Source organism: Mobula birostris, chromosome 2 (genome assembly GCF_030028105.1).
Source record: "Mobula birostris isolate sMobBir1 chromosome 2, sMobBir1.hap1, whole genome shotgun sequence".
Lineage (NCBI taxonomy): Eukaryota > Metazoa > Chordata > Chondrichthyes > Myliobatiformes > Myliobatidae > Mobula > Mobula birostris.
In genome coordinates, this window is record NC_092371.1 from 184,408,838 (window position 1) to 184,434,315 (window position 25,478).

General features: G+C 41.3%; 1 protein-coding gene across 19 annotated transcripts in view; it reads left to right on the forward strand.

The window, feature by feature from the left end:
- Positions 1–25,478, forward strand: part of LOC140193954 (doublecortin domain-containing protein 2) — a 167,912-nt gene that overhangs the window by 34,015 nt on the left and 108,419 nt on the right. For 18 of the 19 annotated variants that reach the window (XR_011885004.1, XM_072251174.1, XM_072251168.1 and 15 more), the window contains one exon: positions 16,072–16,203. The exons of the other annotated variant lie outside the window; for it this stretch is intronic. Coding sequence is in view for 17 of the 18 variants with exons in the window: in XM_072251174.1 (XP_072107275.1) it covers positions 16,072–16,203 (132 nt within the window). In the remaining variant the exon portion in view is untranslated. The remainder of the gene's footprint in view (positions 1–16,071; positions 16,204–25,478) is intronic. 19 annotated transcript variants of the gene reach the window in all.

The following is a 25,478-nucleotide window of genomic DNA, read 5'->3' on the forward strand; positions in this document are numbered from 1 at the left end:
TGGCATCCCAGCGCCTCCATGAAACCATGTATGATTTCTTTCAAACTATTCAATGGCAGGGTGTCATCATAGCATCTTATGACACAGTACTATCATACCATCTTAAGGCACTGACCTTTCATACTAAGCTATGGTAGAGTATTCTCAGTTTGCAAAGTACTGTCATATCCTGTGCCACAGTAACATCAGACTATCTTAATATTCCTGCCTCCTCCCCATATCCCTTGACTCCACTATCTTTAAGAGCTCTATCTAACTCTTTCTTGAAAGAATCCAGACAATTGGCCTTCACTGCCTTCTTAGGCAGAGCATTCCACAGATCCATAACCCGCTATGTGAAAAAGTTTTTCCTCAACTCTGTTCCAAATGTTCTACCTCTTATTCTTAAACTCCGGCCTCTGGTTCTGGACTCCCCCAAGATCGGAAACATGTTTCCTGCCTCTAGCGTGTCCAATCCCTTAATCTTATATGTTTCAATCAGATCCCCTCTCATCCTTCTAAATTCCAGTGTATACAAGCCCAGTCGCTCCAATCTTTCAACCTCATCCTTAATAATAGACTCCAGCATCTTTCCAACCACTGAAGTCAGGTTAACTAGCCTATAATTTCCTTTCTTCTCCCTCTGTCTCTTCATAATTTCCTTTCTTCTGCCTCCATCTCTTCCTAAAGAATGGGATACCATTTCAAATTTCCATTCCTCTGGAACCATTTCAGAATCTAGTGATTCTTGAAAGATCATTACTAATGCCTGTACCATCTCTTCAGCTATTTCTTTCAGAAACCTGTCGTGTTCATTTGGTCCAGGTGACTTATCTACCCTCAGACTTTTCAGTGTCTCAAACACTTTTTCCTTAGTAATAGCTCTGCCCACTGACACTCGCATTTTTGGCATTCTGCTTGTGTTTTCTACTGTGAAGACTGCCGCAAAATACTTTTAAGTTCAACAGCCATTTCTTTGTTCCACATTTCTACTTTTGCAGTAACATTTTTCAGCGGTTTGATATACACTCTCATCTCTCTTTCGCTCTTCATATATCTGAAAAAAACATTTTGTATTCTCTTTTAAATTACTCGCTAGATTACCTTCATTATTTCATCTGTTCTCTATGTCTTTTTCAGTTGCCCTCTGTTGGTTTTCAAAATTTTACCAATCCCCTAATTTCCCACTAATTTTTGTGACATTATATGCCTTTTGCTTTTACGCACTTTTGACTTCTCTTGTCAGCCACAGTTGCCTCATTTTCCCTTAGAATACTTCTTTATTTTTGAGGTTTATCTTTCCTGTGCCTTCTGACTTGCTCCCAGAAACTCTAGCCTTTGCTGTTTTGCCATCATCCCTGCTGGTATCCCCTTCCAATCAACTTTGGCTAGCTCCTCTTTCATGCCTCTGTAAATACCTTTACTCCACTGTAATACTGATACATCTGACTTTTGCATCTCCTTCTCAAACTGCAGTGTGAATTCTATCATATTATCATCACTGCCTCCTAAGCTCTCTAATCAAATCTGGTTCATTATACAACAGCAAATCCAGAATTGCCTTCCCATAGTGGGCTCAACCACAAGATGCCCTAAAAAGCCATCTCTTTAGCATACTACAAATTCCCTCTTTTGGAATGCAGCACCAACCTGCTTTTCCCAATCTACCTGCATATTGAAATTCACCATGACGGTTGCAAAATTCCCCCTTTTATATGCCTTTTCTCTCTCCCGTTGTAGTTTTTAGCCCACATCCTAGCTCCTCTTTAGAGGCCCGTGTATAACTCCCAACAGGGTCTTTATAACCTTGCAGTTTCTTAACTCTGCCTACAAGGATTCTACATCTTCTGATCTTATGTCAGCTCTTTCTAAGGATTGGATTTCTTTATTCACCAACAGAGCCACCCACCCCCTCTGCTCACCCGCTTGTCTATTTGATACAATGTGTACCCTTGGAGGTTATGCCCACAACATCATACTTGCCAATCTCTAACTGCACTATGAGATCATCTACCTTATTCCATATAACTGTCTGCATTCTAATACCTTCAGTACAGTACTCTTCACCCTTTTTGATTTTTGCCCCCATTACACTTTAACTCACCCCACTGACTGCAATTTTGCCCTATTATCTGCCTGTCCTTCCTTACAGTCTCACTACATACTGCATCTAGTTGTATACCAACTGCCCTATTAGTCTGGTTCCTGTCCCCCTACCAAATTAGTTTAACAAGAACTAGAACTTGTCTAGTGACTCTTTATGGGTAGAACTGATGAATAAGCAATGTATGCTCATGTTAATAGGATTATATGATAGACTATCTAACAGTCCGCAGGATTTAGAAATCAAATTTGTAGAAAGTACTTAGACTGTTTCGAGAAACAAAGTTGTGATAGTTGGTGATTTTTAACTTTCCACGTATTGGCTGGGATTCCCATATAGTAAAAGGGCTGGATGGGAAAGAGTTTGTTAAATGTGTTCAGGAAAGCTTCCTTAATCAGTACACAGAAGTCCCCATTAGAAAGAGTGAGATTCTAGATCACCTATTAGGGAATAAGACAAGGCAGTTGACACAAGTTTTTGTAGGGAAAGTAATATTGAATCAAGTTTGTGGGTCTGGTGAATGAGACAGAAAACCAGGCTGCTAGCCAATGGGAAAAGCAGCCACAGTTTCTAAACTAACTAACCAATCACAACAGAAGTGACTTTCGACAAGCAGGATAAGCCACCCACCCACAGGACAGGGAACACTTCGAAACTCGTGATCATAATTCCTTTAGTTTCAAGGTAATTATTGAAAAAGATAGGTCTGGTGCTCGAGTTGAGCTTCTAAATTGGAGAAAGGCTAATTTTGATAGTATCAGAACAGATCTGGCAAGTGTGGATTGGGATAGATTGTTTTCTGGCAAAAGTGTAGTTGGTAAGAGGGAGGACTTCTGTTAGAATAAAGGCAGGGATAACAGGTTTAAGGAATAGTATTTGTGAGGTTTTGAGGCCCTGGATAAGAAAAGAAGGTAGTGCGTAGCAGGATAGGATGAGGAGCAAATGGAGCTACCTGAGAAGGATGAGAATTGCAAGAGAATACCTAAGAAGGAAATCAGGCAGGCTAAAAAAAGTCTTGAGTTTGCTCTAGTAGACAAGGTGGAGGAGAATCCTAAGGGGTTTCTACAAATATGTTAAGATATTAAGAGCAAAAGGATAGTAAGCAATAAAATGGCCCCCTGGAAGATAATCTATGAGCGGAACTGAAAGAGATGGGGGAGATTGTAAATGGATTTTTTGCATCTGTATCCACTTAGAAGACAAATAGATATCTATAGGTGTGAAGCAATACAACGAGGTTATGGACCTTGTACAGATTACAGAGGAGGAGGTATTTGCTTTCTTGAAACAAATTTTATCTGGATAAATCCCCAGGGTCTGACAAGGTGTTGCCATGGTCCCTGTGGGAGTTGAGTACAGAAATTTCAGGGGTTCTAGCACAGATGTTTAAAACATCTCTAACCATAAGTGAGGTGCCATACAATTTGAGGATAGCTAATGATGTTGCGTTATTTAAGAAAGGCTCTAAATATAAGCCAGGAAACTATAGGCTGGTGAGCCTGATGTCAGTAGTAGGAAAATTATTGGAAGGTATTCTAAGGGACTGGATATGTAAGTATTTGGATAGACAGGGAGTGATTAAGGTTAGTCAGCATAGCTTTGTGCATGGTAATTTGTGTCTTATCAAACTTATAGAATTTTTTTGAGGAAATTAGGAATACATTTGATGAAGGCAAGGCAGTGGATGAATGAACTCTTCTTGGGCTTCCAGCCAGGCATAGGTATCAATTATAACCAATGTTTAGTTGATAAACTCTACCATCTTCTTCAAGGATGATGCCTGAGTATGTCTAGTCCGGTGGTATTTATACCCCCATAGTCTGTTCCTCCTGTTGGCAGTGGACATAGTCTACATGGACTTTAGCAAAGCCTTTAACTAGTTTCCATATGGGAGTTTGGTCAAGATGGTTCAGTTGATTGGTATTCAAGATGAGATATCAAATTGGATTAGGCATTAGCCTTGAGGAAGATTCAGAGGGTAGAGAGTAGTAGATGGTTGTCTCTGACTAGAGGCCTGTGACTAGTAGTGTCCCACAGAGATCGGTGCTGAGTCCATTGTTTATCATTTATATCAACAATCTGGATTATAATGTGGTATACTAGATCAGAAAATTTGTGGATGACACTAAGATTGGGGGTGTAGTGAACAGTGAGGAAAACTATCAAAACTTGAAGCAGGATCTGGACTAGTCAGAGAAAAAAATGGGCTTGAAAAATGGCAAATAGAATTTAATACAGACAAGTGTGAGGTGTTGCACATTGCCACAGGCCTACTTCCCTCATATACCACAGGCCAACTTCCTTCGTTTGCCACAGGCCTGCTTCCTTTGTTTGGTGGTGAGACAGGCAGTGAGGCAGTGGTGTCACCTTGGTTGTGGTGAGGACTAGGCCTCAGTCCTCGGGCTTGCATTGTAGTGTGGCATCCGGGCTTGGTTGGTGGGGGGGTGGGGTTAGCCTCCTCTGTCGGTGCTGGATCAGTGGCATTACAGGCTGGACTGCTGGGAACCATCAACTTGTGGGACTTGGTCTAAAATTGTGTTTTCTTAAAAAAATGACCATATTATTTTCTTTTTCCCCCTTTCTCATTATTTGAATGTGCATGTATGTTTTGGTACCCTGGCCCCAGGGGAGTGCTGTCTCATTTGGCTGTATCCATGCATGCTGTGAATGACAATTAAACTTGATTTGATTTGGAAGGACCAACCAGAATAGTTCTTACACCGTGAGTTGTAGGGCACTGAGTACTGTAGGGTTTTAGGGGACAGGCCAAATTTCTTTAGCTTTCTCAGGAAGTAAAGGTGCTGGTGGGCCGCCTTGGCAGTGACTCTGCTTGGTTGGACCAAGTCAGGTCATTTGTGATATTGACCCTGAGGAACTTGAAGCTTTTGACCTGTTCCACTTGCACACCACCGATGTAAATTGGGTCATGCGGTCCGCTACTCTGTCTGAAGTCAACAACCAATTCCTTTGACTTGCTGACGTTGAGGGATAGGTTACTGTCTTCGCAGCATGCCACCACATTCTTAATTTCCTCTCTGTACTCAAACTCTTCATTACCCGAGATACGGCCTACAATTGTGGTGTCATCTGCAAACTTATATATTGAGTTTGATGGAAACTTTGCTACACAATCATGGGTGTACAGTGAGTACAGCAGGGGGCTGAGTACACAGCCTTGTGGGGCACGGGTGCTCAAAGTGATCGTAGAGGAGAGCTTGTCCCCCATTTTTACAGCCTGGGTCCTGTCTATGAGGAAGTTGAGGATCCAGCTGCAGATCTGAGTGCTAAGGCCCAGGTTCCGGAGCTTAGGAATCAGTTTATTTGGAATGATGGTATTAAGAAAAGAGTTTATTTGTAGATTTTATTATGTTATGAAACAAACTTGAAGGACAGAAGCCTTTATCACTTTTAAATGAAAATTACTATCTAGTGCATTCATGGGTCAGAAATGGACCAGAGTGAAATTATTGCTGGTTGGCACTAAAAAAGTTAGCTCCTGCTAAATACAAACGTGGCACTAAATGCGTAACTACACACAAATTAGAAATCATGTCCAGTTTATTCAAATACTGATAGACTTTGGTTGCAAGATAAGTATTAATTTGAGCATAACTTGAGCATTGACATTGACTTTGTGGAAGAAGCCAGAGAGTGGTGGTAGAGGGTTGCCTCTCTTACTGGAGGCCTGTGACTAGTGGGGTGCCAAGACTGGGGGTGTGAGAAAGGTTATCATGGCTTGCAGAGGGATCTGCATCAGCTGTCAAAAGGGGCCAAAAAATGGCAGATGGAACTTAATACAGACGAGTGTGAGGTTTTGCACTTCTGTAGGACCAACCAGGGTAGGTTTTTCACAGTGGGCAGTAGGGCACTGAGGAATATGGTAGGACAGGGGGATCTGGGAATACAGGTATATTTTTCATTGAAAGCGGCGTCACAGGTAGATAGGGGCATAAGTCAATGCATTGAGTACAGGAGTGGGATGTTATATTGAAGTTGTAAAAGGTATTGATGGGGCCTAATTTAGAGTATTGTGTGAAGTTTTGGTCACCTACCTACAAGAAAGATGTAAATAAGATTGAAAGAATACAGAGAAAGTTTTCAAGGATGTTGCCAGGTCTGACCCTGATTAATAAGGAAAGATTGAATAGGTTAGAACTTTATTCCTTGCAACGTAGCAGATTAAGAGGAGATTTGTTGGAGGTATGCACAATTATGATAGGTAAAGAAAGGATAAATGCAAGCAGGCTTTTTCCACTAAGGTTGGATGAGACTACAACCAGAGGTTGTGGGTTAAGGATGAAAGATGAGCAATTTAAGGGGAACATGTGAGGAAACTTCTGCACTCAGTGGGTCAGCAGGATGTGGAATAAGCTGCCAGCACAAGTGGTGCATGCAAGCTCAATTTCAAATTTTAAGAGAAGTTTGGATAGTTACATGGATAGTAGGGGTATGGATGACTATGGTCTGGGTTCAGGTTGATGAGAATAGGGAGTTTAAATGGTTTTGGCATGGACTAGATGGACTAAAGGGCCTTTGTGCTGTACTTCTCTATAACTCTATGATATAGAGTTATGATATATACTCTATGATATATGTAGAAGCTTTGGAAAGGGTACAGAGGAGATTTACCAGGATGCTGCCTGGTTTAGAAAGTATGCATTATGATCAGAGATTAAGGGAGCTAGGGCTTTACTCTTTGGAGAGAAGGAGGATGAGAGGAGACATAATAGAGGTGTACAAGATAATAAGAGGAATAGATAGAGTGGATAGCCAGTGCCTCTTCTCCAGGGCACCACTGCTCAATACAAGAGGACATGGCTTTAAGGTAAGGGGTGGGAAGTTCAAGGGGGATATTAGAGGAAGTTTTTTTTAACTCAGAGAGTGGTTGGTGCATGGAATGCACTGCCTGAGTCAGTGGTGGAGGCAGATACACTAGTGAAGTTTAAGAGACTACTAGACAGGTATATGGAGGAATCTAAGGTGGGGGCTTATATGGGAGGCAGGGTTTGAGGGTCGGCACAACATTGTGAGCCGAAGGGCCTGTACTTTGCTGTACTATTCTATGTTCTATATTTAATTTCCTCTACTGAATTCCACTGGATAGTTTCTCGAAAAAAAATTGCTGCAGCTGTTTGGGTGGTGAATGTTAGGAATTTAACATTTTTTGCCTGGGAATATGTTTATATAAAAATTAAGATCATGCAGAAGATATTAAGAAAAACACACAATGTTAATAGCAAGATGTCAGAATGTGTTCATAATATAAATCCAGTAGTTTTGACAGCTGTTCATGCAAAACAAATCCACCAGATGGCGCTAGTCATAAGCTTCATGTAAGGCTTAAAGTTAACTATCAGGTGAGAAATGTAATGAAATTATACATTAATATATACTTAGCCAGTGGGAAATGTACACACAGTGGTCACTTTATTAGGAGCACCTGTATACCTGGCTTGCAAATGCAAATATCTAATCAGCCAATCAAGTGGCAGCAACTCAATGCATAAAAGCATACTGACATAGTCAAGAGGTTCAGTTGTTCAAACCAAGTATCAAAATGGGGAAGAAATGTGATCTAAGTGACTCTGTCAGTGGATTGATGCCAGAGGAGATGGTTTGTGTATCTCAGAAACTGCTGATCTCCTGGGATTTTCACACATAACAGTCTCTAGAGTTTACAGGGAATGGTGTGAGAAGTTTAAAAAAACATTCAGTGAATGATAGGCAGTTGTATGGGTGAGAAAGCCTTGTTAATGAGTAAGGTTAGAGGAGAATAGCCAGAGTGGTTCGAGCTTGACAGGAAGGTGACAGTAATTAAAATAAGTACATGTTACAACAGTGCTGTACAGAAGAATGTCTCTGTGTGCACAACACATTGAATCTTGAAGTAGATGGGCTACTGCAGCAGATGACTACGAACGTACATGCCGTATGTTCAGGAGGTACCTAATAAAATGGGCACTGCGTGTAGTGACCTATGTGTAGGTTTCCTGAACACACAATAGTATAATTTTGGTTTCCACAGATGAATTGTGGCATCCAGCTCCTAACCATTTGTTCAGATCCCTTAGCATTAGCCAGTGAAGAGTGGTAGAGGATAGTTGAGGAATTTCTGTTGGTATGCTGAGCCTTGTTATTGGTTCATTAACCTCTGAAAACAATCTTCTGTATCCCAAGTCAAATGGCAATCTTAACTGCCATTCTAGGTTTTTCATGGTTTTATGCAGAGGAGGTCCTTCCTCATACACTCAATTGAGTTTTTTGAGGCAGCTTTGAAGATGAGTTATGAGGCATTGTATGTTGTCCACATGTACTTTAAGTCAAACATTTGATGAAGTCCCTCATGGGAGGCTGGTCAAGAAGATTAAGTCACATGAGTATGGTAATAAATTGGTAAATTAACTTGGTCATGGAAGACAGGAAAAAGTGGAGGGATGATTTTCTGACTGGAGTTCTTTAACCAGTAGTGATTCATGAGGATCACTACTCTGTTTGTAATCTGTATATTAAAAATTTAGATGAAAATAGAGGTGTTCCACTTAGTACATTTGCAGATGACATAAGAGTTTGTGGAGTGGAGGTACAGAGGAGATTTACCAGGATGCTGCCTGGTTTAGAGAGTATGCATTATGATCAGAGATTAAGGGAGCTAGGGCTTTACTCTTTGGAGAGAAGGAGGATGAGAGGAGATGTGATAGAGGTGTACAAGATAATAAGAGGAATAGATAGTGGATAGTCAGCGCCTCATCCCCAGGGCACCACTGCTCAATACAAGAGGACATGGCTTTAAGATAAGGGGTGGGAGGTTCAGGGGGGATGTTAGAGGAAGGTTTTTTACTCAGAAGGTGGTTGGTGTGTGGAATGCACTGTCTGAATCAGTGATGGAGGCAGATACACTAGTGAAGTTTAAGAGACTACTAGACAGGTATATGGAGGAATTTAAGGTGGGGGCTTATATGGGAGGCAGGGTTTGAGGGTCGACACAACATTGTGGGTCGAAGGCCCTGTACTGTCTGTACTATTCTTTGTTCTAGTGAGGAAGGTTGTCAAAGGATACAGTAGGATATAGGTCAATTGGAAATCTGGGCAGAGAAATGACAGGTGGAGTTTAATCTGGACAAATGTGAGTTGATGCTTTTTGGGAGGTGAAGACATATCTTTAGGAGTATTGAATTGACTTTATTACTTAGATCCTTCATATATATGAGGAGTAAAAATCTTTATGTTCCGTCTCCATCTAAATGTGCAAAGTGCAATTTATAGTAATTTGTAATAAATAGTATGTATAACAGGATGGCCAATATAACATAGAAATACAGTTGTGCCTGATGGCCTGGTGGAAGAAGCTGTGCCAAAGCTTGTTGGTCCTGGCCTTTATGCTGTGGTACCATTTCCTAGATGGTAGCAGCTGGAGCAGTTTGTGGTTGGAGTGACTTGGGTCCCCGATGATCCTCCGGGCCCATTTACACACCTGTCTTTGTAAATGTCCTGGATAGTGGAAAGTTCACATCTACAAATGCACAGGGCTGTCTGCACTACTCTCAGCAGAGTCCTCTTACTGAGGGAAGTACAGCTCTCATACCAGGCAGCGATGCAGCCAGTCAGGATACTCTCAATGGTGCCCCTGTAGAAAGTTCTTAGGATTTGGGGACTCGTACCAAATTTCTTCAACCGTCTGAGGTGAAAGAGGTGCTGTTGTGTATTTTTCACCACATAGCCCGTGTGTACAGACCATGTGAGACCCTCAGTGATGTTTATGCCAAGAAATTTAAAGCTGATCACCCTGTCAACCCCATTGATGTCAATAGGGGTTAGCCTGTCTCCATTCCTCCCGTAGCCCACAACCAGCTCCTTTGTTTTTGTGACATTGAGGGAAAGGTTGTTTTCTTGACACCACTCTGTTGGGGTGATGTCTTCTTATCTGTAGGCTGCCTCGTTATTATTTGAGCTCAGGCCTATCAGTGTAGTGTCATCAGTAAATTTAATTAGCAGATCAGAGTTATGGGTGGAGACACAGTCATGGGTACACAGAGAGTAAAGGAGGGGGCTTAGGACACAGCCCTAAGGGGCACCTTTGTTGAGGGTCAGAGGGGAAGAAGTGAAGGAGCCCATGCTTACCACCTGCTGGTGATCTGACAGGAAGTCCAGGATCCAGCTGCACAAGGCAGGGTAAAGGCCGAGGTCTCTGAGCTTCTTGTCGAGCCTGGAGGGAATTATGGTGTTGAATGCTGAGCTGTAGTCCAGGAACAGCATTCACACATAAGCATCTTCCTTCTCCAGATGTGTAAGGATGGTGTGTAAAGCTGCGGCTATTGCATCATCTGTTGATCGGTTGCGTCGGTAGGCAAATTGTAGGGGTCCAGTGTGGGTGTAAGCATGTTGCAGATGTAGTCCTTGATCAGCCTCGTATTATTATTGAGGTGAGTATGACCGGATCCCATTTGGTCAGATGTACTGTATAGAGGGACTTTGGGGAGCAAGGCCATAGCTCCATGTAAGTGGCTGTTTAGGCTGGTTTTAAAAAAAGGTAATTAGCCCGTTTGCTTTCATTTGTATAAACATTAGGAGGTCATGATGCAGTTGCAACTTTGGTTAGGCCACATTTAGAATACTGTGTGTGGTATTACAGGAAGGATGTGAGATTTAGGAGACGGAGCACAAGAGGTTCAGCAGGGACAAGTCTTTTTTATCCAGGATAGAATTGTCAAATATTAGAGGGCATAGTTTTAAGATGAGGGGGTGGTGGAAAGCTTAAAGGAGATGAGCAAGGCAAGTTTTTTCTTAACACATAGGTGCCTGGAATTAACTGCCTGGGAGCTGGTAGAAATGGATAAGTGAGTAATGTTTAAGAGGCTTAGGCAAAGACATAAACAGGCAAGAAACAGAAGGATGCAGACAATATGCAGGATAAGTGGGATTAGTTTAAATTGGCATACTGATTGGTGCAGAAATTGTGGGTCAAAAGACCTGTCCCTGAGCTGCTCTGTTCACGTCCTGTGTTAATTTTCTTCCATGGAACAAAGTCCTATTTTCCTAATATCCAACATTCCTGGCATCATTATACACAGTGATGCAGCCTCATTTGGTGACTTGCTGAGTCCAAAATTAGATCGATGCATTTATGCACTGTGTATAGAAAACTATGGCTGAATGCTCCAGTGTCAGGCAGTCCTTCAAACAGCACTTCAGAGAATAACTGCAGAGGGCTACCTGTGTTTATGAGGAGGGATATTAAATGGCAGAGGTCTAACCCTAAGCAGACTATGAGAGTCTGTTTTTCATCCATGCCCTTTGTTCTGGGTAGGTTGGTATGTTGTCTAAGGCTCTCACACATCTGCACAGGTCTTGATGAAGTCGGTGACAACAGTGGTGTGTTCATTCAGACTCAAAGTTGAATCTCTGAATATTGTCTAGTCCTCTTGTGGGCACAAACACGAGCTGCTCTAAGAAGCCATCTTATAGGCATTCTACAATAATGACTGAATATTGTCTAGTTCCCTCTTTTGAGATCCAGCACCAACCTGGTGACACAAATGCTTCCAAAAGTTTATGAATATGAGTCATGTACCAACCAGTCGAGTTGTTGGGTGTGCTCTTGGGAGTGGTATTGTAGGCATTCTACAATAATCCACTGACTAGTCTAGTCCACTGACTAGTAGACAACAGTGGTGTGTTCATTCAGACTCAAAGTTGAGTCTCTGAATATTGTCTAGTCCACTGACTAGTAGGCAGTCATTCATTAAGGATGACTGTAGCCATTAGCTTGGAGAATGGCTTCACTTTCACTCTGCTTTTCAATGTTAATGGTGAATGCTTTTGTAGTTTCCTGCCAAAGGGTTTCAGCCCGAAATGTCCACTGTTCTTTTTTCTGTAGATGCTACCTGGTCTGTGAGACCCTCCAGCATTTTCTGTGCATTCCTCAGGTTGCCAGCATCTGAAGATTTTCTCTTGTTAATGCTTTAGTAGTATTCAATTAAGATCTTGAAATAGCCACTGTCCCATCTGGGATTATTTTGTTTCATACATTGCCTTATCGTGCAAACAGAAATATGATGGTCAGACATTGGACGGTTATAAAATGAGACCTAAATAGCTACTGTATGCTCTCTATGTGCTATGTGTGCAAATGAGCATGCAGTATGGACTCTTAAAAGCTGCTGGGTTCAGTGGGGTGCAAGTCATACCACTGCCTCTTGGACTATCTGCACTCCCATCATTTGTGGAGTCATATCCAAGCAATCTTGCCTTCTATTTCTTCACCAGTTGAGGAAGTTTTATGGGTATTACAAACAAGTGTACAATTTATTGACTGCTACGGTTTCTTTAAGGACAGGTGCAGCATCTGATATTTAATCCTTTTTGCAGACACACTTCTCCATCTCACCACCTCCATGGTGTGTGTCCAGACAAATTAGGACACACATGGGCAACATCTTTATTGTAAGAGCCCCGGGGTTGTGCTCCCAATGTTTTTTTTTTCATTGTTTTTGTTAGCAGGGTTTTTTTGTTTCAGTTAGTAGGGGTTCTTTTTTCCTTTTTTTCCAAAAGAATAGTTTTAACACTTTATTTTTTCTTATTATTATTGATATATTGCTTAGCTTTGTTAATCAGTTATTTGGTAATTTAATTTGTCATTGTACATACTGACATGTTGACTTGATTAATGTATTTTTTTTTGTTTGTTGATCTTCAATAATAATTAATAGGAAAGATTTAAAAATGAGAAAACGGAAAGTACTGAGATGATATAAGGCAAAATTATACCACTGGATGTCACTGTGTATCCTGGAATACAAAGTAAAAATAAAAGGCCAAACTAGAACAATTCTGAGATATTATTCCAAGTAAAGCAATCAGTTGTGGGATAAAATGAATAAATGCTCCACAAAAACTTGAGTTGGCTGAGTTATTTGGCAGGAATTTATCTACAAGGGGACAATGGCCTGACATATCTTACAGATTTAGTGTACAAACTCACACTGGTGGGGTCCAATTAAAGAAGACAGTCATAAAAAGACAACTCTGAAGCAAGCCCTTAGGCCCACTGAGTGTGAGCTGCCTGCCAAGCACCTCTTTTTATGCAGACTTATTTTCTTTGCTCTACATTCAGAGCAATCCTCCCCCCCCCCCCCCCCCAATTCAAACACTCTCAAATATACTGTAGGCAATTTATAATGACTGATTAACCTACTGAGCCACATTTTAAGGATATGGAAGGAAATCAAGAGTCACATACAGGCACATGAATAACATGAAACTCTGCACAGACAGACAATAGGTCAGGATTGAACCAACGTGGCAGGAGCTATGAGATAGCAGTTTTCCCAGCTCTACCACCTAGATACTAAGAGATACATTCACAGAAATTCTTGTGTGTATTGAAGCAGGTGAGAAGTGTGATCTTCAGAGGACCTGGCTTCCTGGTTTAGTGCAGGACAGTGAGTTCCTTTCCTGCACAATGTGTGAAGGTTCATGCCCATATGCATTGTGAATCTAAGCCTTCAGCACAGATATGCAGAGTAACAGCAGACAATATCCAATGCATGTGGGAAGTACAAAATTCAGAGCACGATTCCACACCAGCGTGGGAACTCTTAAAGTAGCAGTTATAAATGGGATCTCTTCTTTCTACCAGCGTGATAGATATCTTGTAGTGGTTAAGGCCCATGTGGGAGTGGGAACCACTCTGCAAGTAGAAGATTATGTTGTTGGAGTGGACAGTAAATGGTAGATTACTATGGGTTCCCTCTTAACACCGTAGACCATAAGTTATGAGCAGAGCTGTTCAATTACAAGGCCTTTCGACCCATTCAATCATGGCTGATATTTTTTGTTCCCAACCTTATTTTCCTAGTTTCTCCCCATAATCCTTTACCAATCAATAACCCATGAATTTCTGCCTTAAATACGCCCAGTAACTCGGACTCCACAGCCCTCAGTGGCAACAAAATTCATGGATTCGCCACTCTGGCTGAAGAAGTTCTTCCACATTTCAGTTTTAAAGGGTGGCCTATTTATTCTGAGCCTCTGTCCCAGATCCTAGACCCCTACTAATGGAAATATCCTCTCCATGTTCATGCTATCCAGGCCTTATCCAACAAGCCACCCCCACCACCCCTCCAAGCAAAATGGATGTTAGAGGCTGTATCCACTGCGGAAGGATTCATGGTTTTCTTAGGTTGCAGTTTCTTTTATTGGTTTATGTAAGAATAGGTCATTTAGCTAACTCTGCAGCAAACTTTCTTCCTTTAGGAAGAACTGCTCTTGGAATTGAGCCCAATCTACTATTGGAAATATGAATGTTGAAATAGCAGTGTCAAATATTAGTATATGCAGAACGATGTACCTAGCAATCAATGTTCATTGGTGACACAAGAGACTGTAGATGTTAGAATCTACCAACATAAAGCTGCAGGAGAAACTCAGCATGTTGAACAGCATCAGTGTGTGTGAGTGGACACGGATGAAAGGAACCCTCATCCCATGTCAGTAATTCCATCACATACAGAGGACTTGGGTGTATTTTCCTAACATGTATCTCATATACTAGGGAATGCCTATTTCATCCAGGCTTCCAGCCTGTCATCTAGCGCATAGGAAAAGAATGCCCCACTCAAAAGAATTTCTATTCCATTGTGACTAGTTCCATAAAATTTTTACTTTTATTAATGAGTTCATTCACCAAAAAATAGTTCTTAAATTGGCAGCAAAGAGGCCCTTTAATGAGTGTTATTTGAAATTTCCTTGTGGATCTAATGAAATCTATGAGTCACCTCAATAAAGAATTAATGTAATCAGATCCTTCTGAAATGTTCCTGGTGCTGAACATCTAGTTTATATCCACATACTCCAGTTCGGCACTTGACAGAGATAAAGGACAGTACTGTAGGATAAATGCACACTCTTTTCAGGGTTTGTTTCCCTGCTATTGGAATTAGAAGACTGTTGTCTTCTAGTGATGCTAATACTGTAACAGTAGTGGGAATGGCCTCTGCTTAAATTCAGATTGTGAATTGGTCTGCATCTGCTGAAATTGGCAGAAGATTCAGAGCAGCTGTTCACATCTGCAGGAACATTTTCCATAAAGTCCGAGGAAACTGGAAACTCATTTCATCAGGGTTTGTATTGGAAAATATCAACAAAAATTGATTTATGACTGCAGATTTCAATGAAAGTATTCTTGCAATAGTAAATTTTTCCTTTAAGTAGTGGGGATAAAGGTCTTTATGAAGAACTCTTTGGACTGTTAGTTGCTGGAATAGTGTCCACTTAACATTTACTTTACTCTGAAGTAAGTTGATTAAATATGATACACTGGATAATTTCTGCAAGATATCATAAAAGTGACATCTAAATTTGTATATTTCTTTGTTTCATAAATCATCTACAATCTTGTTGTAAATGAAACGATTTGTTACAACCGACTGCTTTTTTGCCCTGCTTGGAACTGTGTCTGTCTAGAACTTATTTTTTTTAAACTTCATTTCCTTTTGATACTATGAAGCTTCAATACTGGAAACCACGAAGGGAATTATTCTAGCCAGATTGATATGAAAAGGAGTATAGGCAATATTATATACATTGGTCCTGATTTTTGTCACCATTTCCTCTGACCTCTACCACTGGAAGTTACCACAAAGCTTTTGCTTATCTTTGATTCCTTTGATTTCTCTCACAATACATTTTTTCAGTCCTGCTCAGTTTTGTCATTTCCTTGCAGGTCTTCTTTTTTCTGCTTGCCAGATTCTTCCCCTTTTCCATTACTTCATGAAATTCTATTCAGCTTCAGCATCACTTTGACCTGAGAACTGTTAAGAACTGGAATATTTACTAACCATCCCTCTGTTTCCTGAGATCATTCATCCCTCTTTGCGGGTAATGAGTTAAGTATAAGATGTAAGAATTGTCTTAAAGAAATGGGGGAAATAATTTTATGAACTAACAACAGTTTGTTTTCTACATTTCCATCTTCCTCCACTGTTCTTCAGCATCTTTACCAATGGAGACCTGCTGATACCCCCTGTGAGATTGCTTCTACCAAAACACACGGTTCAAGACTGGAATCGTGTCCTTGCCTTGATTACAGATAAAGTCCACTTACGCACTGGAGCTGTTCAGAGGTAGACTTTAACTCTTACTAGTCAGGTAATAGAAATATGTGAGATACTATGCGTTTCTGTTATGGCTGGAATTCTCCGTCATTGCTGGTGATTATTAAACACTGTCAAGTGGTAAGAAATGCAATTGTCATGAAATTTCACACTATTCATAAGTTTTGTAATGTAGTTCATGAAAGTTCATTTTCTGATCAAAATAACAAAATAGTGCAGTGAAAACAGAATTATTCTTATTGACTAAAAATTAATGCATTTGTTCTTATTGTTAACGGTAGTTTCTACAATAACTAAAACTAAATTAACATTGCAATAGGAAAAGTATGCAAAACTGTAACTGGCAATAATTTCTGGGTGCACAGTTTCCAGGTACAGGGGATGCACAATTTTCAGATCTGATTTTGGTAATTATAAATGGACAAACAAAATGATTCAAGGCTGCATTGATTATTTTCATATAATTATTTGCTACTCTGAGCTGTACAAAATAAAATAGTTAGGATGTTTTGAAACAAATACTTGGGGGAAGAACAAATAGAACATAGAATAGTACAGCACAGTACAGGCCCTTCAGCCCACAATGTTGTGCCGACCCTCAAACCCTGCCTCCCATATAAGCCCCACCTTAAATTCCTCCATATACCTGTCTAGTAGTCTTTTAAACTTCACTAGTGTACCTGCCTCCACCACTGACTCAGGCAGTGCATTCCATGCACCAACCACTCTCTGAGTAAAAAAACCTTCCTCTAATATCCCCCTTGAACTTCCCACCCCTTACCTTAAAGCCATGTCCTCTTGCGTTGAACAGTGGTGCCCTGGGAAGAGGCGCTGGCTATCCACTCTATCTATTCCTCTTATTATCTTGTACACCTCTATCATGTCTCCTCTCATCCTCCTCCTCTCCAAAGAGTAAAGCCCTAGCTCCCTTAATCTCTGATCATAATGCATACTTTCTAAACCAGGCAGCATCCTGGTAAATCTCCTCTGTACCCTTTCCAATGCTTCCACATCCTTCTTATAGTGAGGCGACCAGAACTGGACACAGTACTCCAAGTGTGGCCTAACCAGAGTTTTATAGAGCTGCATCATTACATCGCGACTCTTAAACTCTATCCCTCGACTTATGAAAGCTAACACCCCATAAGCTTTCTTAACTACCCTATCCACCTATGAGGCAACTTTCAGGGATCTGTGGACATGTACCCCGAGATCCCTCTGCTTCTCCACACTACCAAGTATCCTGCCATTTACTTTGTACTCTACCTTGGAGTTTGTCCTTCCAAAGTGTACCACCTCACACTTCTCCGGGTTGAACTCCATCTGCCACTTCTCAGCCCACTCCTGCATCCTATCAATGTCTCTCTGCAATCTTTGACAATCCTCTACACTATCTACAACACCACCAACCTTTGTATCGTCTGCAAACTTGCCAACCCAGCCTTCTACCCCCACATCCAGGTCGTTAATAAAAATCACGAAAAGTAGAAGTCCTAGAACAGATCCTTGTGGGATACCACTAGTCACAATCCTCCAATCTGAAAGTACTCCCTCCACCACCCTCTGCCTTCTGCAGGCAAGCCAATTCTGAATCCACCTGGCTAAACTTCTCTGGATCCCATGCCTTCTAACTTTCTGAATAAGCCTACCGTGTGGAAAGGATGAGCATTCATAAAAGAGAAAACACAACTTTTGGAAAATTAAAACTGAGATGAGTTGATTACTTTGAACTTGTTAAAGGGAAATGCTTCTTTGTATAAAGTCTACCAACCACCATGAATAGTGAACAAGTTGTGGTTGGTTGAATGTGAGGCTTTATGTATTGGATCTGTTGTTCTAAAGGTATTTGACCAGCTAAGCCTTATCTGCTTTCCTATGATAAATTTTATTTTATAATCCTTTAAGTGGGAAAGATTCTTCAAAGTATAGACTGTTGTACCGAAGAGGTGCTGGGAAAGCTGCCTGCGCCAGCTTGGAGCAAGTTACCAAGGTCCACATATGGTCGAACAGGCCTTAAAAGTGTAAAGGTTAAGAAAGGCCACATTTGATTACCTTCTGCTACTGCAGATAGTGGAAGTGATGGAGGAAGTGTGTTGCAGTGCAGATTGCTGGTGTAACTCTGCTCTGGAAAAAAGATGAAGTGGAAATGCATAGGGAGAGGATTGCAGGATTGGTGGAAATTGAAGGGGAGCTATCAAGAAAGGTGGGGGAATGTCCATTTCATGCTGTTTGTGTGTATATGGGTGGGCAGGTGAGGAGAATAACAAGGGATTGATTCTGGGTAAAAGAACAATATTGAGGGATCCAGAAGACAGTGAAGCTGGTCCAGATTGAGTGTGGATGTAAAGAGAACAATCAGTTTGTGGAGCAGAGGAGATTTGACAAGGGGCTTGAGGGGTGAAGGGAGTTCTGAAGGAACATAAGAATATAGGAAATAGGAACAGGAGTAGGCTAATTGGCCTGTGAAGTCTGCTCTACTCTTCATTAAGAATATGCATGATCTGGCTGTTGACTCAGATCAGTTACCTGCTTTTTCTGCATAATCCTGAATTTAGCATAGTGGTTAACCAGCGCCAGCTGTGTAGGACCAGGATTCAATTCCCACTGCTGTCTGTAAGGAGGTTGTATATTCTCCCCATGACTGTGTGGGTTTCATCCATGTACTCCACTTTCCTCCCATATTCCAATGACATAGTTACGGTTGAGGTTAGTAAGTTTTGGGCATGATATGTTGGCACCAGCAGCACAGCAAGGCTTCTCCTAAATGGCACAAACCATTTATTTCACTATATAATATGTTTCAATGTTTTGATGTTCATGTGATAAATGAAGCTAATCTTGATCCACTTAAAAATATTTCACCTACTAGGTAAAAATCTTTCTGTGTCTTAAATATATTTAATGAGGTAGCCTCATTTCCATCCTAAATGTACTCGCTTAAATCTTGGGGCTATGTCCTCCATTTCTAGTTCCACCTACCAGTGGAAGCAACTTTCCTGCTTCTATCTTGTCTTTCCTTTCATAATTTTATGTTTCTGAATTCCTGTGAGTATAATCTCTCTCCAAAGGGTAAGCCCTTCATCTTCAGAATCAACCCAGTGAATCACCTTTAAAAGCAGCAGTGTATCTCTCAAGTAATGAGACCAGAGCTGCACAGAGTATTCCAGCAGTAGCCACATCAGTATCATGTACTGTTGCTGCTCTTAAACTCAATCCCATTAGCAACGAAGACCAACATTCTATTTGCTTTCTTGATAACCTGTTGCCCCCTCAAGCCAACCTTTTGAGATTTATATGCAAGAACTCTCAAGTCCTTCTGCAAGGGAGCATGGTGTAATATTTCACCACTTAAATAATAATATGATCGAATAATTTTATTTCCAAAGTGGATGATCTCACATTAGCAACATTATAATCCATCTGCCAGACCTTTGCCCTCATAATTGCCCTCATAGGGGGAGGGATTCAAATTTCTAGGGCATTGGAACCAGTTCTGGAGGACGTGGGACCGGTACAAGCAGGACGGTCTGCACCTGGGCTGGACTGGAACCAATATTCTAGGGGGAGCGTTTGCTGCTGTTGTTCAGGAGGATTTTAACTAATATAGCAGGGGGATGGGAACAAGTGCAGAGAGACAGAGGGGTGTAAAGTAAGAGTAGAAGCAAAAAGTAGTAAGGTGAAAAGTAAAAGTGGCAGGCTGGCAAATCCAGGGCAAAAATCAAAAAGGGCCACTTTTCAACATAATTGTATAAGGGCTAAGAGTGTTGTAAAAACAAGCCTGAAGGCTTTGTGTGTCAGTGCAAGGAGCATTCGTAACAAGGTGGATGAATTGAATGTGCAGATAGTTATTAATGAATATGATATAGTTGGGATCACAGAGACATGGCTCCAGAGTGACCAAGGATGGGAGCTCAACATTCAAGGATATTCAATATTCGGGAGGGATAGAGATGAAAGAAAAGGAGGTGGGGTAGAGAGGAGATTAACGCAATGGAAAGGAAGGACATTAGCCTGGAGGATGTGGAACCGATATGGGTAGAGCTTCATAACACTAAAGGGCAGAAAACGCTGGTGGGAGTTGTGTACAGGCCACCTAACAGTAGTAGTGAGGTTGGGGATGGCATTAAACAGGAAATTACAAATGCATGCAATACAGGAACAGCAGTTATAATGGATGACTTCAATCAACATATAGATTGGGTGAACCAAAGTGGTAAGGATGCTGAGGAAGAGGATTTCTTGGAATGTATGCGGGATGGTTTTCTGAACCAACATATCGAGGAACCAACTAAAGAGCAGGTCATTCTAGACTGGGTATTGAGCAATGAGGTAGGGTTAGTTAGCAATCTTGTCATGCGAGGCCCCTTGGGTAAGAGTGACCAGAATATGGTGGAATTCTTCATTAAGATGGAGAGTGACATATTTAATTCAGAAACAAAGGTTCTGAACTTAAAGAAGGGTAACTTTGAAGGTATGAGACGTGAATTAGCTAAGATAGACTGGTAAATGACACTTGAAGGGTTGACGGTGGATATGCAATGGCAAGCATTTAAGGATCGCATGGATGAACTACAACAATTGTTCATCCCAGTTTGGCAAAAGAATAAACCAGGGAAGGTAGTGCACCGGTGGTTGATAAGAGAAATTAGGGATAGTATCAATTCCAAAGAAGAAACATACAAATTAGCCAGAAAAAGTGGCTCATCTGAGGACTGGGAGAAATTCAGGGTCCAGCAGAGGAGGACAAAGGGCTTAATTAGGAAAGGGAAAAAAGATTATGAGAGAAAGCTGGCAGGGAACATAACTGACTGTAAAAGCTTTCATAGATATGTGAAAAGAGAAAGATTGGTTAAGACAAATGTAGGTTCCTCACAGTCAGAAACAGGTGAATTGATCATGCGGAACAAGGACATGGCAGACCAAATGAATAACTACTTTGGTTCTGTCTTCACTAAGGAGGACATAAATAATCTTCTGGAAATAGTAGGGGACTGAGAGTCTAGTGAGATGGAGGAACTAAGGGAAATACATGTTAGTAGGGAAGTGGTGTTAAGGTAAATTGAAGGGATTAAAGGCAGATAAATCCCCAAGACCAGATGGTCTGCATCCCAGGGTGCTTAAGGAAGTAGCCCAAGAAATAGTGGATGCATTAGTTATAATTTTTCAAAACTCTTTAGATTCTGGATTAGTTCCTGAGGATTGGAGGGTGGCTAATGTAACCCCGCTTTTTAAAAAAGGAGTGAGAGAGAAAACGGGGAATTATAGACCAGTTAGCCTGACATCGGTGGTGGGGAAACTGCTGGAGTCAGTTATCAAAGATGTGATAACAGCACATTTGGAAAGTGGTGAAATCATCGGACAGAGTCAGCATGGATTTGTGAAAGGAAAATCATGTCTGATGAATCTCATAGAATTTTTTGAGGATGTAACTAGTAGAGTGGATAGGGGAGAACCAGTGGATGTGGTATATTTGGATTTTCAAAAGGCTTTTGACAAGGTCCCACACAGGAGATTAGTGTGCAAACTTAAAGCACATGGTATTGGGGGTATGGTATTGATGTGGATAGAGAATTGGTTGGCAGACAGGAAGCAAAGAGTGGGAATAAACGGGACCTTTTCAGAATGGCAGGCAGTGACTAGTGGGGTACCGCAAGGCTCAGTGCTGGGACCCCAGTTGTTTACAATATATATGAATGACTTAGATGAGGGAAGTAAATGCAACATCTCCAAGTTTGCAGATGACACAAAGCTGGGCGGCAGTGTTAGCTGTGAAGAGGATGCTAAGAGGATGCAGGGTGACTTGGATAGGTTAGGTGAATGGGCAAATTCACGGCAGATGCAATTTAATGTGGATAAATGTGATGTTATCCACTTTGGTGGCAAGAACAGGAAAACAGATTATTATCTGAATGGTGGCCGATTAGAAAAATGGGAGGTGCAACGAGACCTGGGTGTCATTGTATACCAGTCATTGAAAGTGGGCATGCAGGTACAGCAGGTGGTGAATAAGGCGAATGGTATGATGGCATTCATAGCGAGAGGATTTGAGTACAGGAGCAGGGAAGTTCTACTGCAGTTGTACAAGGCCTTAGTGAGACCACACCTGGAGTACTGTGTGCAGTTTTGGTCCCCTAATCTGAGGAAAGATATTCTTGCCATAGAGGGAATACAAAGAAGGTTCACCAGATTGATTCCTGGGATGGCAGGACTTTCATATGATGAAAGACTGGATCGACTAGGCTTACAGTCATTGGAATTTAGAAGATTGAGGGGGGATCTTATTGAAACGTATAAAATTCTAAAGGGGTTGGACAGGCCAGATGCAGGAAGATTGTTCCCGATGTTGGGGGAAGTCCAGAATGAGGGGTCACAGTTTAAGGATAAAGGGGAAGCCTTTTAGAACCGAGATGAGGAAAAACTTCTTCACACAGAGAGTGGTTTTCTGTGGAATTCTCTGCCACAGGAAACAGTTGAGTCCAGTTCATTGGCTATATTTAAGAGGGAGTTAGATATGGCCCTTGTGGCTAAAGAGATCAGTGGGTATGGAGAGAAGGCAGGTACAGGGTTCTGAGTTGGATGATCAGCCATGATCATACTGAATGGCGGTGCAGGCTCAAAGGGCCAAATGGCCTACTCCTGCACCTATTTTCTATGTTTCTATGTCTCTGCAGTCTCTCCACATCCATTGCACGATTTGCTTTCCCACTTGATTTAGTGTCACCAGCGAACTTAAATACACTACAGTCTATCACTCTTTCAAATGGTTAATGTATATAGTGAACAGTTATGGGCTCATCACTGAACCCTGCAACACTCTGCTCACCACAGATTGCCAAGCAGAGAAACACCCATGTACTTAAACTGTCTGCCTTCTACTAGTTAACCAATCCTCTATTTATGCTAATATATTGCCCCCAACTCCATGCAAGCTTGATTTATAGATGTCTTGTGTGGCACTTTGTTGAAAGCCTTCTCGAAAACCAAGTATACAACATTCACCTGTTCCTCTCAATCCACTGTGCTCATTATATTCTCACAGAATTCCAGTAAGTTTGTCAAACAGGGCATGCCCTTCCTGAATCCATGCTGTATCTGCTTGATAGAACCAATTATGTATCACTATTTCTTCAGTAATGATAGCTTCAATCTGTTTCATAATTATAGATGCTAACTTGCTTATAGTTACTTGCCTTCTGCATACAGTCATTTTGCCTTCTAATCTGCTGTACTTGACCAGAGTCCAGAGAATTTTGGGAAATTATCAGAAATACCTGGATGCATTCCATCAGGACTTACTTATCTCCAGGCCCACTAGTTTGCTCAGCACTACTTCTTTAGTGATGGCATTGAGGTCCTCATCTCGCATTCTACCCATAACATATCCTCCACGATGGGTCCTCCACCATGAAGACTGACACAAAATAATTTTTCATTACCTTCTATATTACCCAGTTTTAATTCCTCCTTTCTTCACTTTAGCTCCCCTTTTCCACTTAGTACAATTATAAAAACTACTATCTGTTTAAAACTTTTTGCTAGTTTTTTAAAAAAGGAACCAACTTCTCGAGGTAAAAAAAAAGCTGTTGGCTTTTCTCCTCCGCTGTGCTAGCTACTAGAATTGCAAAACCTGAGGGAATCAGCAGCACTTTGACCCTGAAGAGCAAATGGCGAATGAGGGAAGATGAGGATGGTGAAGATTGAGTACCAATGCTGAGGGAGAAGGCCCCTTACTAACATAGCATGGATCTCAACAACGATTAACGTCAGATTCAGGGTTTGAAGCCTGCACAGTTTTTTGGTTTTGTACTCATAGATTGTGCAAGTGCCATGAGTTATGCTGAGGTTTCCTTGTGAGTACACAGAAAGCTTGAATGAAATCCCTGGAGGAGTGCTGAAGATGCTGTTTACCAACTAAAATTTAAGTGAAATTCCTTAGGTGCATATAACGTGCCAAGTGTTACAATTTTTTTGTCTGTTGTATTCCACGTAGGGTTATGAATAACACTGAAGCTTATTAATTGGAATGCCATAGTAGAAATTAAACTGTCTCTTTTATCACATTGTTGCTATTAACTAAAGCCCTTCATATAGAGTTGAATTGACTGCAATTAGAAGGCTTGGAAAATTCCTGCAACTCTTTTCCAGCACAATTTTATTAACAATTAGGAGAAATCATTTTGGTGGATTATAGGGGTTTGAAGGAAAAATTTACATTAAAAAAATTGTTTGTGACCTTTAATGGAATCTGTTGCAAAAAAAAATTAGACTGCCTTCTATATATTGGCGAGACCTGACGCAGACTGGGAGATCGCTTTGCTGAACACCTACGCTCTATCCGCCAGAGAAAGCAGGATCTCCCAGTGGCCACTCATTTTAATTCCACATCCCATTCCCATTCTGACATGTCTATCCACGGCCTCCTCTACTGTAAAGATGAAGCCACACTCAGGTTGGAGGAACAACACCTTATATTCCGTCTAGGTAGCCTCCAACCTGATGGCACGAACATCGACTTCTCTAACTTCCACTAATGCCCCACCTCCCCCTCGTACCCCATCTGTTATTTATTTTTATACACACATTCTTTCTCTCACTCTCCTTTTTCTCCCTCTGACTATACCCCTTGCCCATCCTCTGGGCTCCCCCCACCCCCCTTGTCTTTCTCCCCGGACCTCCTGTCCCATGATCCTCTCGTATCCCCTTTGCCTATCACCTGTCCAGCTCTTGGCTCCATCCCTCCCCCTCCTGTCTTCTCCTATCATTTTGGATCTCCCCCTCCCCCTCCCACTTTCAAATCTCTTACTAACTCTTCCTTCAGTTAGTCCTGACGAAGGGTCTCTGCCTGAAACGTCGACTGTACCTCTTCCTAGAGATGCTGCCTGGCCTGCTGCGTTCACCGGCAACTTTGATGTGTGTTGCTTGAATTTCCAGCATCTGCAGAATTCCTGTTGTAGACTGCACATTAATTCATTTATTACCGCAAGTTTATTTGTGACTCACTTAAATTTTCACATAGTCTCTACTTCATTGTTATATCCTGAATTTTCTCTGTATATCAATGTGATAGATTCATTGAACTCTATATTGTGGAAACAAGCCTTGGAGCCCATCATACCAGTGTCATCGCTCAAAAAAGGACCCATACATTTGTTCTCATCCCCTTGTCCATTCCCCATCGCCTTTTAGAAGGAAGTAATTTGATGGGAGTAATCCTTTTTCCAATGTCATGATGCTTCTCAGTCAATTGAGCTTCACTCTGACAGTCTCTTTCTGTACGTGTTCAC